Genomic DNA, 12,945 nt, shown 5'->3' on the forward strand with positions numbered 1-12,945 from the left:
TCAGCTACTTCTCAAACCACATTTACACTTCCAGAGCCTTGTCCCATCCAGGAATAGTTGTGTATGAGTTATGTTCTTATTTTCAGAGCTATTTTCAGCATATTTCTTAGTTACTGTTTCCTACATATCATTATCTAAGTTAGACCTAAAGTAGGTATTTAACAAGACAGATTTCTTTATTTGTGTTGCTTGCTTATGTTGCCAAGGAAACACCGGTTTCAATCAAATCTGATCAAACCACGCAGAGTTATTTCATGTTTGTAACTGTTGATTTAGTGGCACAGACATGCATGGTGAACAGCACAGCCGGAGATGGTATGATAGACACTTCAGTACAGAATTTAAACTTTAGTAAAAACACACCTCAAACAGAATCTATCCAAAACTTAAAGTGGAGATGAAATGGATAAACTACTTTCTCCCCTTTTAGATCACATCCCTGGTCATATTGTACACTTATTTAACAATATATGCATAAAAAATAAAAATACAAACAAATAAATGTGTATCATCCAACCTGCTCCGGTGGGACGTCTCGCTGGGACTTAAATTTTGGATGACAGACAATGGCAAAAAGACAAAAAGATTGTCTGGAGAAAAAAATGTATTATATTCTTTTATTTTTCAGTTCAGATGCTGACATTTAATGCAGTTGGGCACACACGGAGGAGTGAACAAATAAAAACTGTATTATTTATCCCAAAACAAATGTAGCGCTACACACAACAAGGGTGACTAAAGCAAATACAGGCCGTTCTTACCCCGCCGACACTCAGCCGTTCTGATTGATAAGTGGTTTCACATTGATGTCGCTGGGAGGCTCCATGGAAGACAGAAAAATATACAGTAAATAGGATAAGACAAAGAAATACAATATTTATATCCTCATTATTGCTGGAATTGATAAATGCAGTATGAATAGTATTTATTCCTTTTAGTTGGAACACTTTTCTTTACGTCGCCCTATTTGACATCTGTAAAAAGTACATTAGCCGTCAATAAATGGTTGATAACACGACGAAGATACAAGTGTTTAATAATGAATCTACAACTGCTCCTGTGGAGGCCTATAAGTGGAGGCTGGTGTATAAGGACAATGAATGGCAATCTTCAATATATTAAACACAGCTGTAATGATATAGGCGGGGGGGAGGGACATTTGAGATGAGGGGAGTTGGTTTTGTAAATGTATTCCTGTGTTTCAGAGAGTCTGACCTGAAGACTATTTATAAGTATGACACCTACAGACAAAAAAGCCTTCCCCTGCACACACACAATCACACAGTGTGGTCTGAGGTTTGGTTACCAAGCGATGGTGCATCAACATCCAACACCAAAGTCACCGCTGCCACCTTCGCACTTCTTAGAATCGGCGTAATGAGCCCTCAATAGCGAGCAGAAGCATTTACATTTCATTTATCCCCCCATTTTGATTTAATGATCAGTGTCTAGAAAAGGAGGAGGATGCCTGCGCTGGCTTGACTTCTGCCTGAGCTGAAATCGCTGTGTCTTCTTGGTCTGTGGTTTGGTTACTTGCTCTCTAACGCTGTGGGTGAAAACTTGCTTCAACTACAAGAAACGGTAAAAAATAAATCAGTTCCTTGCCTCCCTCGTCAGAGATGGCGTGACGCACGTCGGCGGTGAACATCTGCCGCTTTCTTGGGCAATGTGGTGATCAGGTTGTCCCTCAACAGCAACACAGATAATCCCGCAGAGATTTTAATCAAGAGATGCAAACGAATAATAACCACAGAGTAACGATGGAAAACAGCCATTCGCCCGCGAAATGTCACGCGCATGACTCTTTCACTATCGCAGTCTGCCGAACGCCGCAGCCCCGCCGCGGCCTCTGGGCTGATAGGAAGTGGTTTTCTCGCCTCGAGGCCGAGGCTCTACCGAACGTGACATGCATGGTTTATTTTGAGGTTTCTCAGACATGCTCATAGATTTATATGAAATGTTTTAGATTGTAAAGGACATTCTCATGTTTGCTCCAGCGCTCGTAACTATGATTAATTTCACATGTTAAATATGCAAAAGATAAAAGAAAAAAAGGGCAAACGAATGACACGCACAGTTAAAAATTCGATACACGTCAATTTTATACGGAGTGTGTCTGGTCTTTATTGAGCGGCAAACGATTCCATGGAAGTTTAATCTCAGTCAAAATCAAACTTAAGTCATACATTTTCACACATCCCTCACAGACGTCTTGTGCAGATTCTAAATAAGCTGTTGAGATGCACAGAAGGTGTACAAATACAAGTGCTGTGAGCGTGCCAACTGAAACATGAGGGGGCTTCTTCACAGAGAAAGCCTGTTTCCCCTTCCCGCCGTATGTTAGACCTTACCAGAGGTCGACTTTTGAGGGTGCAGCCTGACACCTGTTGATTCACACAGCTGAGCACAGGGAAGTCGTATTAACGGCCTGCCCCTTTATTGGTGCAGTGTTGTGGAGCGACGAAACCTCAAAAACAGCAGGTTGTTGGAATAATCTCTCTTGTTTACAAAAAAAGAAGAAGCTCACTGGGACCCGCCTTATTCAACCCCACCACAGGAATCAATCTCCACCCCCCTCCACCCCTGCTGTGGATGCTCATCTTGCCTTTTTTTTTCCAAACTGCAGCCTGTGGTTTGAAATAGCGTATGTGTTTGTCTCTGATGCCTCCAGATGTGTTCACCAAGGAAGGTAAACATCACATGGGCTGTTTAACTGCTAAAGCTAACGACCAGCCTCATCCCCAGGGGGTGGGTGGGTGGGTGGGTGGGTGTGTGTGTGTGTGTGTGTGTGTGTGTGTGTGTGTGTGTGTGTGTGTGTGTGTGTGTGTGTGTGTGTGTGTGTGTGTGTGTGTGTGTGTGTGTGTGTGTGTGTGTGTGTGTGTGTGTGTGTGTGTGTGTGTGTGTGTGTGTGTGTGTGTGTGTGTGTGTGTGTGTGTGTGTGTGTGTGTGTGTGTGTGTCACTTTGTGAGGCTGCTTTTTTATTAAATAGTTGGAGTGCTTCTATCATTTTGTTCCAAGTTGAACCACTTTGCTCTGCAGATGCTAACACATATCTTCCCCTTCCTCAGTATTTCAGGAAAGCCATGTGTATCTTATTTCTTTTTAACCCCATGTGTCTCTTTCACTAACAGAAAGAAGAAGTAAAGGTCCAAGGCCAGCTGAACCACACAGACTCGAGCCAGTACATCCGCGACCTCAAAGACCAGATAGCAGAACTAAAGCATGAGGTGAGACTTCGCAACAGGTCCGTTAGTAATCGCACTATTTTTTTCTTAATTTATTAATTTTCCTGGTACAAGTTCAGATTTTGCTGCTTCCAGTTCTTTGATTGAGCGTTCAAGAAGATTTCACAACTTTGCCTCAGAGATGTGTTTTTCTTTCTTTGAGGCTAACAGATTAGTAGAAGCGTTAACTACACCCAGAGACTTCCGGTGCAGAGTTGACAGTGCACACACGTCTTGCAGATACGTCTTGCAGATACCGACACAGACAATGTTCTCAGATAGCCAAGATATATATATATATATATATATATATAATGAGTTTAAAATCTGCATCATATTGATGTCAGATGTTGATTACATCACAATTTCCTTCTTTTTTTTTTTTTTTGCATGGCAACAACAGGAAAGGCAGAGCGCCAAATTTAGACGGGCGCAGGGAAACGTAGGCTTGTTTTTGTTTCGTGTGTGGTGTACTGTGCTCTGAATGCGTCTCTCCCTGCATGTCTGGCTGCTGCGCGTCAGACAGACTCAGGTGAGTTGGCACAGACGTGCCACGTTTCATTCCACTGACCATCGTGCAGCTCCCACCTTAGCCCCGTTTTGGGTCGAGTGCTTCCACGGAAAGCTTTAGGGAAGTGACAGTGAACTGCTCTGAATTGGCGGTGAGGAAGACGACCTGATGTGTCCAATGGTCCTCGTCGTTTCTGGTCTTTTGACCCCAAACATCCGGTTATAAAAGAAGAAAAGTCCCATCCATGCACGGTTAGTTTTATTTGTGCAGCCAAAATAGTCTCATTGCTCCCCATTGGAGCTGATGGAGGAGGAGGGACATCAGCTCAACAGCAATGTGAGTTTTTACAGTCCGCCCACTCTGCTTGATGCAGAACCGAAAGAGGTACTTGCAACCTTAGTTTGACATGCCACTTAAAGATGACATTCACGCCTCATCAATAGAGCAAAAGACTGACAGGATGAGGACTAACTTGTTGACTAACACACACACACACACACACACCAGATTACCAGCAGAGAACAGACACTTCTCTGAAGTTTTCAGTGAGACACATTCAGCACCGTCTCCCACAAAGTCCTAGATGGAGCTTTCCTTCACCGATGAAACAATTACACCGTAGCTTTGTCCCTGATCCGTACGACACACTCGTTCTGAGAAGGTTTTGAGTGCATTCACACTGGAAAAAGGGACTCTCCAAAGATGTTTGTGTGCAGTTGAGACTACTGTCCTATCCATGTAATAAACAAAGGAAATGGTGGGATGAAGACAAATTAACAAAAATGTAAAGTACTGCATCTTTGCAAAACCATCTCTTGGTGCACTTTTTTCTTGTATACTAGCTGCAAGACCTGAACATTATAAGTACATGGGCATGTAGTATTGGCACACGATTTGTGTCTTAGGAATGGCATTGTTGCTTTGTGGTTGAATGGATGCATGCATGTTCCAAGACATCGCCCTCCGTCTGTCAGTGACTCTGTTTAAAAATGACTGACAATTCCACCCATTGTGTTTGTACATGTCATATCAGTCCGTCCTGGTTTTCTCCCTCAGAAGTTACACATTTAACGCTCCTAATACTCGTCGTGCCTATTCTCACAGGTTTGCTGCTTAAAAGGACAGAGGAGCCTGGCCAATCAGCCCACTTTTGATGGGATCCACATTGTCAATCACTACGTGGGACACGACGAGTCTTACCAGTCTTCCGATGAAGATGGAGTCAAGGGCCCGAGCCTCCAGGACACCCAGCAGAGATGCAGGGACCGGATCAGACTGCGCGTCAACCTCGGGGACAGCGACAGTGATGATGACGAGGAGGAGGAGGACGACGACGAAGAGGACGACGAGTCCCTGCGACTCTCTGTACCTCTGAGCGGCAGCCACAAGTCCACCTCCGTGTGACGAGCACCCCGCCGGCCACGAAAGAGTCAGGACTGAGGCTGCCGTCGCTCGCTGAGGAAGAGGAGGTGTTTTTCAGCAGCCACTTCAGAGGAGAAGAAGATCTGGAGTTCTGGATTTCATGGGGAAATGCATCATCATTTCATACCGTGAGGATCACACTTGAGGATTTAGTTTGCTTTGTTTGCGTCCCTTTTCGTTTCTCTCTTCCCGAGGGCAGCAAACACCTGAGCGCTGTCGACGGGAGCGGACCGTCAGCGTGGACCTCAGCAGTAGACTTTATTATAACGTGGAGCGCATCAGACTCTGTTCCCCCCCCCACTCCTGTCGGTACAACACAGGGAAAGAGACTGTGCAATAAATCCTTTTATGTTCTATTACACACTTCATTCAGCGTGTTTTTATATTTTTAAAGCATTTTAAAAATTAACATCAAACTCGTATCGATGCCGTTACTACTAAGTGTCCATCATGCAGAGGCTGAATTGTAAAAGCCTGTGTGTGTGTGTGTGTAAATACATATCTATTGTCTTGGTTAGCGGCCAATATCAAAGCCGCTTGTCTCAAGCGCTGGCTTGAGGTTAATGTTGACGTTTGGGCCTTAGCACATGCCGCATGCCTTTCACAGGGCCAGTGTATCACAAGGTCAATGTGACATCTGCATACTTGTAGATATGTAAATGTATATTATGTTTGTTTTTTCCTTTTGAACTTGAAATGATGTATCTATTGCATATCTGATGTTTAGAATATATAGAAAAATGCTGAAGACAAAAAAGGGAGGTATTGGTTAGTTTCATGTGGTAAGACAAAAGGAAAATCCTCATGAGGCGAGTTACTGTTCAGAGAGAGAAAAGGAAAAAAAGAAGAAGCAGTTTTTCCCCTCATCAGAAGGCTGTTCGTCAGAGCAGTTCATAGTCAGTGCAGGTGGATGTTGCACTGACTTCTCCGAAAGCATCCCCACTTTATTTTCAAATTGAGCCCCGAGGTGAGCCGATGAGTTAAATGCGAGCGATGTCTGGCAGAAGATTTGTGTCACGAAATTTGCACGGGGGATGGACGGCGGTCCTGGGGAACCTGAACTGGGAGATGAAGCTGAGACGACACAACAGAGTTCAAACTTTATGAACACAAACTGGGGGGGTCGTCGAGTCGTCGAGTGTTACCAAAGTAAGCACGATCTGTTTGCATCATGCTTGTCCACGCAGGCCAGTTCCACTCCATTTCATGTGGCGAGGAACCCCCCCGCCCCCAACCCACGGGTGTGTGCACGGCTTTTGACTTCCTCTGAATGTTTGTATCGAACACTAACTCCTGAATGCATCCTGTCATGTCATATCAGGCCATATCATGTCCGGGGGAAACAGAAAAAAGTCTAAATCTTTTTGTTTTTTTCTGAGTTGATGTCACTTGGATGAACACGTGTTGTTTGATGGGGGGGGGAGGCACACGTTCTGGCACTTTTTTGAGTGCAGTGCAGTAAGGACATACATGGCAACACTATGGAGCAGTTGGCACACTCTGGAGACTAAATGAGATTTGTGTGTGTTTGTCTGTCTGTCTGTGTGTGATGAGTTCACAATAAAAACTTTGATAAACTCCTCGACTGGTTTCTTTTTATTTGCAGGTAGCAGCAGGCCTCTAAGCCGGGCTTCCTCAGGCTGCGATGTGTTAAGATGACTGAGCTCACAGGATGGCGTCGCCGCGCTTGCCTTCCCCTGTGAAGATTCTCGCTTAGATTGACTGCTTTCAGGAAGTGATTTCTCGCGGTTTCCAAAGCTGAGCCTCAACTACCAATCATTTCATGCAGAAAACCACATTTGAAAAGAGCATTTCTCTTTCCCCCGGTCTGTATCGTCACGCTGCCTAATTATTTAAGTCTAGTCAAATATAGTACAAGTGATATCAGACAGAAGTGTCATCTCAGTGGAATGGGCGGTTTCAAAGGCCTGGACCGAGACAACAAAGTATTGTGAGTAATTTAAATGTTTTCATTGCAGTGATTGATGATGCTTGACATTTTGAACATGCATTTCATGGCTCAGTGACGGTTTATTCACATTTTAACAGGCTGGTTGTAAAGCCCCGGACACTTTAAGAAGTTCAACTTCTTCATCTGTGCCAAACACGCCACTGGTTCTGTTGCCACATCAAAATTATTTAATTTAACCCACATTTACACACATTATCCTAATAACACACATTTTGTGTTATTAGGATTATTGTTGTTGTTGCAATGATTATGATTATGGCACTGGACGTGTTTTATGTCACTCTCTTTCACACGCCATGGCATGATGCCACATTGGAGGCCGTGATGAAAGCCTCGTATCGGCTCTCTCCGGACAGCCGCTCGGCTGCTGCTCCTTTTGTCGCTGTGGGCCTCGTATCTCCTCCAACACGGTGTCCGGAAGCACCGGCCGTGTGGCGTCATATCGAGCTCTGCATGTGGCGCTTTGATTTCCTGCCCCCCCTCTCCCCTCCCCCGTGTACTGATAGGCTGCCAGAAAGCCGCAAAGGGATGTTCTGATAGTGCACGAGCGCGCGCATCCAGTGCGGGCCAATAAGATAATGAGTGTCCCAATATCGTTTGTTGTATATGTTGTACAACATCGCAGATATGGAATAAAGTGATTTGAGCAGATTCACATGTGAATGTAGAATATGTTGAATGCGCGCGACGCATCTCTGTGATCTTTTAACGGAAATAAACAAACAAGCATGATCTCATTGGTCAAATATAAGAAGAAGAAAAAGCTCATCAGTAACATTACTCCAATCAAATATATGAATGATTGTATTAATTCCGAAGGTTATTTTCCTCTCGATAATCAAAGTCCACCTCACTGCATCACTTAGTTTTGGGATGTACGTGTTGCAGCTGCAGTGGATCAAAAGGCGCCAGGACGCGCGACTATTGTCCGGTGCGTAATGGCGCTTAACCGGCGCTCCAAGCCGCGTCCTGGCCGAACACAAAACAAATTGTCAGTTTTTTAGCTTCTTCCTTTTGAACATAAAGCCCAGGGTAACGTGAAACTGTCACCGCAGGCGGGGCGGCGGCGAGTGTCTGTCACATAATTGCAGCCTGCGGCCCAACCGACCACCGGACCGGGACGAAGCCCCACCGAACCCTGCCGGGTGGGTGGACTCATGCAGCCTGAGATCCAAACTATGGATTATTGGCAATTATTGTATACGCTGTTATCTCATTATATGGTGGTTTCAAAGTGATTATGATCTATATTAAGCAGAAGAGAACCGTTGAGTCAGAGTTTCCCCCGCCCTTTTATTTTATAATTGTTTTACCATGCAGACACCCTGGGGTGCGCCTCCGCGTTTCCTCTGCCTCTGTCGGATTGAGCAAGGCGCTGATAAGGCCCGTCTCGCTTCTCCTGATTGCCACGAGCTCCTCTGGAGACACGAGCTGCAGTCTGAGGCGAAGGGGGGTGTGAGGGGTCGGGGGGGGGGGGGGGGGGGGGGGGGGGGGGGGACCAACGGCTCCAGGTGGCGGGCTTGACTACACACACACAAAACAAGTTAAAAGTACGGATTGTAAAAGTCACCCATTGTCTAAATAAAATCCACCGCTGATAATTCCACGCATGAAATCATCGTCACCTGTTTTCGAGTGAAGTTCTGAAATGAGTGTGTTTGCATTGACGTGAAAGACGTCGTCGCCCCCGCTGCAGACGGTTTTCCTAACACCTGGGTTAAAAAAAAAAGAAGAAGCACAATGTGCTGAGACTAAAACACTAAAGCGCCCATTATTATTAGTATCATTATTATTATTATTATTATTATTTATTTTTCGCAGCGCACTGAGCGGAGTCTCTGCAGTGACACCTGTCCGCGCAACACCTGGCAGACGGGGCGCACCGTGTGCGCATGCTCCGTCAGGTCCGACGTCGCATCTCTTAAAGCACTCGGACCGCGCACCTCCTCGCAGTGGAGATCGGGTCTTTGCAGGGTTCAGAGCAGCAGCAGCAGCAGCATCCACCCGCCGGCTCTCCTCTCCACACAGCTGGACTATTTCTCCGCGCTTCGTCCGCTCTCGGGTCAGAGATGCCTCGCTCCTTCATGGTGAAGAGCAAGAAGGCGCACAGTTACCACCAGCCCCGGAGTTTGGAGGATAACCACAGTAGGCTGGACACACTACTGGCGCATATTTGCTCAGGTGTGTGCGAAATGATTCCGTTTTTATTTATTTTGTATCAGTCTTCATTGCTTAAAATATATCATTCGATATTCCATTTTTTTTATGGCAACGATTGCAGGAGATTTATTATTCTGAAGGCATATTAAATGATGACACATACAAAGGGTTGTTTCGTCTATACTGATGGCGTTTTTTTTTACAGGTTAAAGGACTGGAAAAAAATGTCGAGTATATTGAAATAAGCATTAAATAGTTTCCTTTAAAAAGTTCGTAAACAAAAATCAAAGTGGAAATTCTGATGTTTAACCAGCTGGTACACACATAGTTTGAGATTCCACGCTAATATAAAACAGTCACAAAGCTCTATTCTCCATTTAACCACTATTGTTTTTTTTAAGTTATTGCAATATATGAGGTAATATTGTCTTTTGCACACCCAGTAATCCTGTTCCAATTGAAACATTATAGTGCCATCCTTTTAATCCAAGTGACCTATATTATGATTTTTCATAGTTGTTAAACCTCCAATAGCATAACCGAAGATTGCAGGAGATCACAGCTGTGCAGTGACATTTAAAAACACCCGACGATGCTGACTGCATGTCCTGCGCGTGTCCCCTCAGACGCGGATCAGCTCAAAGAGGACTCCGACGTGTCGGTGGACCCGTACGGCCTCTCTCCGGACTCCCACCTGGCCGACGCCGAGGATTTCTCCCCGAAGTCGCCGCTGAGCTGCGCAGACAGCCTGTGCGGTCGCTCCTCGCTCTACGAGGACTTTTGGAGGCCTCCGTCCCCCTCTGCATCCCCGGGTAGGCACCACACTGGCGCATCGCATTCTCAGTTTTATTAATTTTAATTTTAATACGTGTTTGTTGAATTAGGACGTTCACAGATCAGTTCCCTTACAAACAGTACGCGGGGCCCTTGCGGTATAAAGAGTTTACATGTTTTGTAGAATTGTACAAGAACTCTGTCACATTTTATATTATCCTTCTGTCACTATTATGCTACTTTTAGGGTTTGCTTGTTTATTTATAGTTGTATTTAGGCCTGAATCCCTTTATTATACAGCTTACATCCGATATTATGGTTACCACCGAACGGCATCACCGTCTGGGAATTCCCTGAAAGAACATTGCATGACCCATCGGTCCCATCGGACACCTCTGCTCCCGGAAACGCTTCCACCCAGTTTCATCACATTTTCATCATGTCCTCTTGTTCCCCTCTCCAGTGGATTCTGAGAAATCTCTCTCCCCGCTGGTGGACGAGACGCAGCCCTTCGCCATTCCCTTCCGGCCGTATGCCTGGAGCAGCTACCCGGGGCCGGGGCTGAGGCCCCTGGTGCAGCCGAGCCTCCACACGGGCATGGAGGTGGAAAGGGGCCCGGCGGCGTTGTCCTTCTACGGGGACCGGAGCACCCACTCGGCCCTGTACGCAGACCGGGCCCTGGGCGAGGAGACGTACAGGGACTACAGGAGGCACGCTGCGGCTCTGCTGTTCCCCGAGGGGGGTCTGCACGGAAAGGGCCACGCGGCGAAGGCCCAGTCGGACCTGCTGTGCTCCAGTCTGATCCTCAATGGCGCGTTCAAGTGTATCAAGTGCAGTAAGGTGAGGGTGGAGGTGCACGCGCATGTTCTGCTTTGTGGGGATACATATACACATGGATGGGTTTCGCAGCTTATGAACCGCCAGTGCTAGTCATCTAAAATGAAAAATAATATTTATTTTTTTCATGTCAAAAAATGGTGCTGTTACAAAATAGCTGACACACATAGCTGACCTCAGACCTCAAAGACGGGATTATTTTTTAAAGATATTTCACAACGGGAACTATATTTACATGGCCACAACACATGTATATGTTCACCTAAACTCTCCTGTTATTTTCCATCCACCGTGCAGGTGTTTTCTACTCCGCACGGGTTGGAGGTGCACGTGCGCAGATCGCACAGCGGCACCAGGCCGTTTGCGTGCGAAATCTGCGGCAAAACCTTCGGACACGGAGTCAGTCTGGAACAACACAAAGCCGTGCACTCTCAGGTGACCTCTCTCTCTCCCCCCCCCATCCCCCCATCCCATCCCCCCCACACACACACTTTGAACCGCTTCCTGCAGCTCGCACCTCCTCTGCGTGTTGTTGTCAGCCTGCGTCTTCGGTCAGGATGGGCGCGCTGACTCGAATCATGACTAACCCCCGCTTCTTGCGTCACGTTTCAGGAAAGGAGTTTCGACTGCAAGATCTGCGGTAAAAGCTTCAAGAGGTCTTCCACTCTGTCGACGCACCTGCTCATCCACTCCGACACGAGGCCGTACCCCTGTCAGTACTGCGGGAAGAGGTTCCACCAGAAGTCCGACATGAAGAAACACACGTTCATCCACACAGGCGAGTGGAGTAGACGCAGCCCCTTAACGCAACACACATAATAGATGCTTTCCTTGAAGGATCTGTGCGTCATGTGCGCGTATAGTCCCAGATCTTCCAGATGCGCGACATCATTGAGCTAATGTTCAATAAAATATAAAAAATAACCCCCAGTTTACATGTTTCCTAATTGTGTCGTGCAGGTGAGAAGCCACACAAATGTCAGGTGTGCGGGAAGGCGTTCAGCCAGAGCTCCAACCTCATCACGCACAGCAGGAAGCACACCGGATACAAGCCTTTCGGCTGCGACCTCTGCGGGAAAGGTTTCCAGAGGAAAGTGGACCTGCGGAGGCACAAAGAGACGCAGCACCGGCTGAAGTGAAGCATGACGTCATGTAATCGGACTTCAGGGAGGACATCTGACAGAGACGATTTTGTTCTTCTTCTTTCTTGGATCAAGACTCACTTTGATCCACTTTGTCAACAAAAAAAAACGACTGAAAGACTGCGTTGGATATATGTATATACATACTTTAAATATATATACACAATGATCTCGTCCGATATGCAGATTATTTATTTATTTTAATAAAGAAAACTCACGAATAAGACTTTTGCAGAATTTTGCAGACACTAATTATTCTACCATCCTACATGCTGATTGTTCTAAAAGTCCAGAACACCAGATATAAGCTGTGAATTGTGCTGAAGCACAATCAAATAAAAGTCTCGTGTTTGTGGACTGATGTGAATCAGCGTGGGGGGGCTTTGAGCCGCGACCAGCTGTGTGTCCCACAACGAGAACCGGATCGACGGTTTGAAGCCTACAGATAGAAATCTGCGCTTCTTCAAAGAATCGAGGCGATTTGTTTTCATTTGTGTGCGGATCCGTGCTGGCAAAACAGACTTTGTGATTTAATAAACAGCAGCGTCACCGCCTTGCTCACGGAATTTTCCATTTTGCACCATGTTACTGTCAGAATCAGCTTTTTTGTAGTGACGAATATACACATATATATATATATATATATATATATATATATATATATATATATATACACATATATATATATACATATATATATACACATATATATATATATATATATATATATATACATATATAGAAATCTATATAGAAATCTCCACAGACTGAAAATAAAAAAGGCCTTATTATAGCAAACGTTCCCAGAATTGGTCTATTATATATAATATCAATGTTGCATTATTATTATTATCAGCAACGCCTTTCGCTTTGCCAGTAATTCAATTAAACTGCTTCTTTATA

At 45.4% G+C, this 12,945-nt stretch overlaps 2 protein-coding genes across 6 annotated transcripts in view; both read left to right on the top strand.

Moving 5' to 3' along the window:
- Positions 1-6,735, top strand: part of evi5b (ecotropic viral integration site 5b) — a 28,023-nt gene extending 21,288 nt beyond the window's left edge. For 4 of the 5 annotated variants that reach the window (XM_034530654.1, XM_034530656.1, XM_034530655.1 and 1 more), the window contains 2 exons: positions 3,132-3,227; positions 4,840-5,899. In XM_034530654.1, coding sequence (XP_034386545.1) covers positions 3,132-3,227; positions 4,840-5,139 — 396 coding nt within the window. In that variant the 3' untranslated portion in view covers positions 5,140-5,899. Of the gene's footprint in view, positions 1-3,131; positions 3,228-4,839 lie in introns of all 5 variants that reach the window. The other variant, XM_034530653.1, reaches the window with a different exon arrangement.
- A 238-nt stretch (positions 6,736-6,973) lies between these two features.
- gfi1ab (growth factor independent 1A transcription repressor b) lies at positions 6,974-12,599 on the top strand. The gene is made up of 7 exons (XM_034530658.1): positions 6,974-7,108; positions 8,951-9,310; positions 9,916-10,101; positions 10,527-10,903; positions 11,198-11,335; positions 11,513-11,678; positions 11,861-12,599. Exons 2-7 carry the CDS (start codon positions 9,199-9,201, stop codon positions 12,037-12,039), a joined length of 1,158 nt encoding a protein of 385 aa, XP_034386549.1. The 5' UTR covers positions 6,974-7,108; positions 8,951-9,198; the 3' UTR covers positions 12,040-12,599.
- Positions 12,600-12,945: the final 346 nt, after the last annotated feature.

This window comes from Cyclopterus lumpus, chromosome 4 (genome assembly GCF_009769545.1).
Source record: "Cyclopterus lumpus isolate fCycLum1 chromosome 4, fCycLum1.pri, whole genome shotgun sequence".
Classification (NCBI taxonomy): domain Eukaryota; kingdom Metazoa; phylum Chordata; class Actinopteri; order Perciformes; family Cyclopteridae; genus Cyclopterus; species Cyclopterus lumpus.

Coding starts and splice junctions, on each gene's coding strand:
- gfi1ab (XM_034530658.1), top strand. CDS start 9,199: ATGCCTCGCTCCTTCATGGTGAAGAGCAAGAAGGCGCACAGTTACCAC. Junction 11,336..11,512: donor ACAAAGCCGTGCACTCTCAG/GTGACCTCTCTC, acceptor GTCACGTTTCAG/GAAAGGAGTTTCGACTGCAA. Junction 11,679..11,860: donor ACACACGTTCATCCACACAG/GCGAGTGGAGTA, acceptor TGTGTCGTGCAG/GTGAGAAGCCACACAAATGT.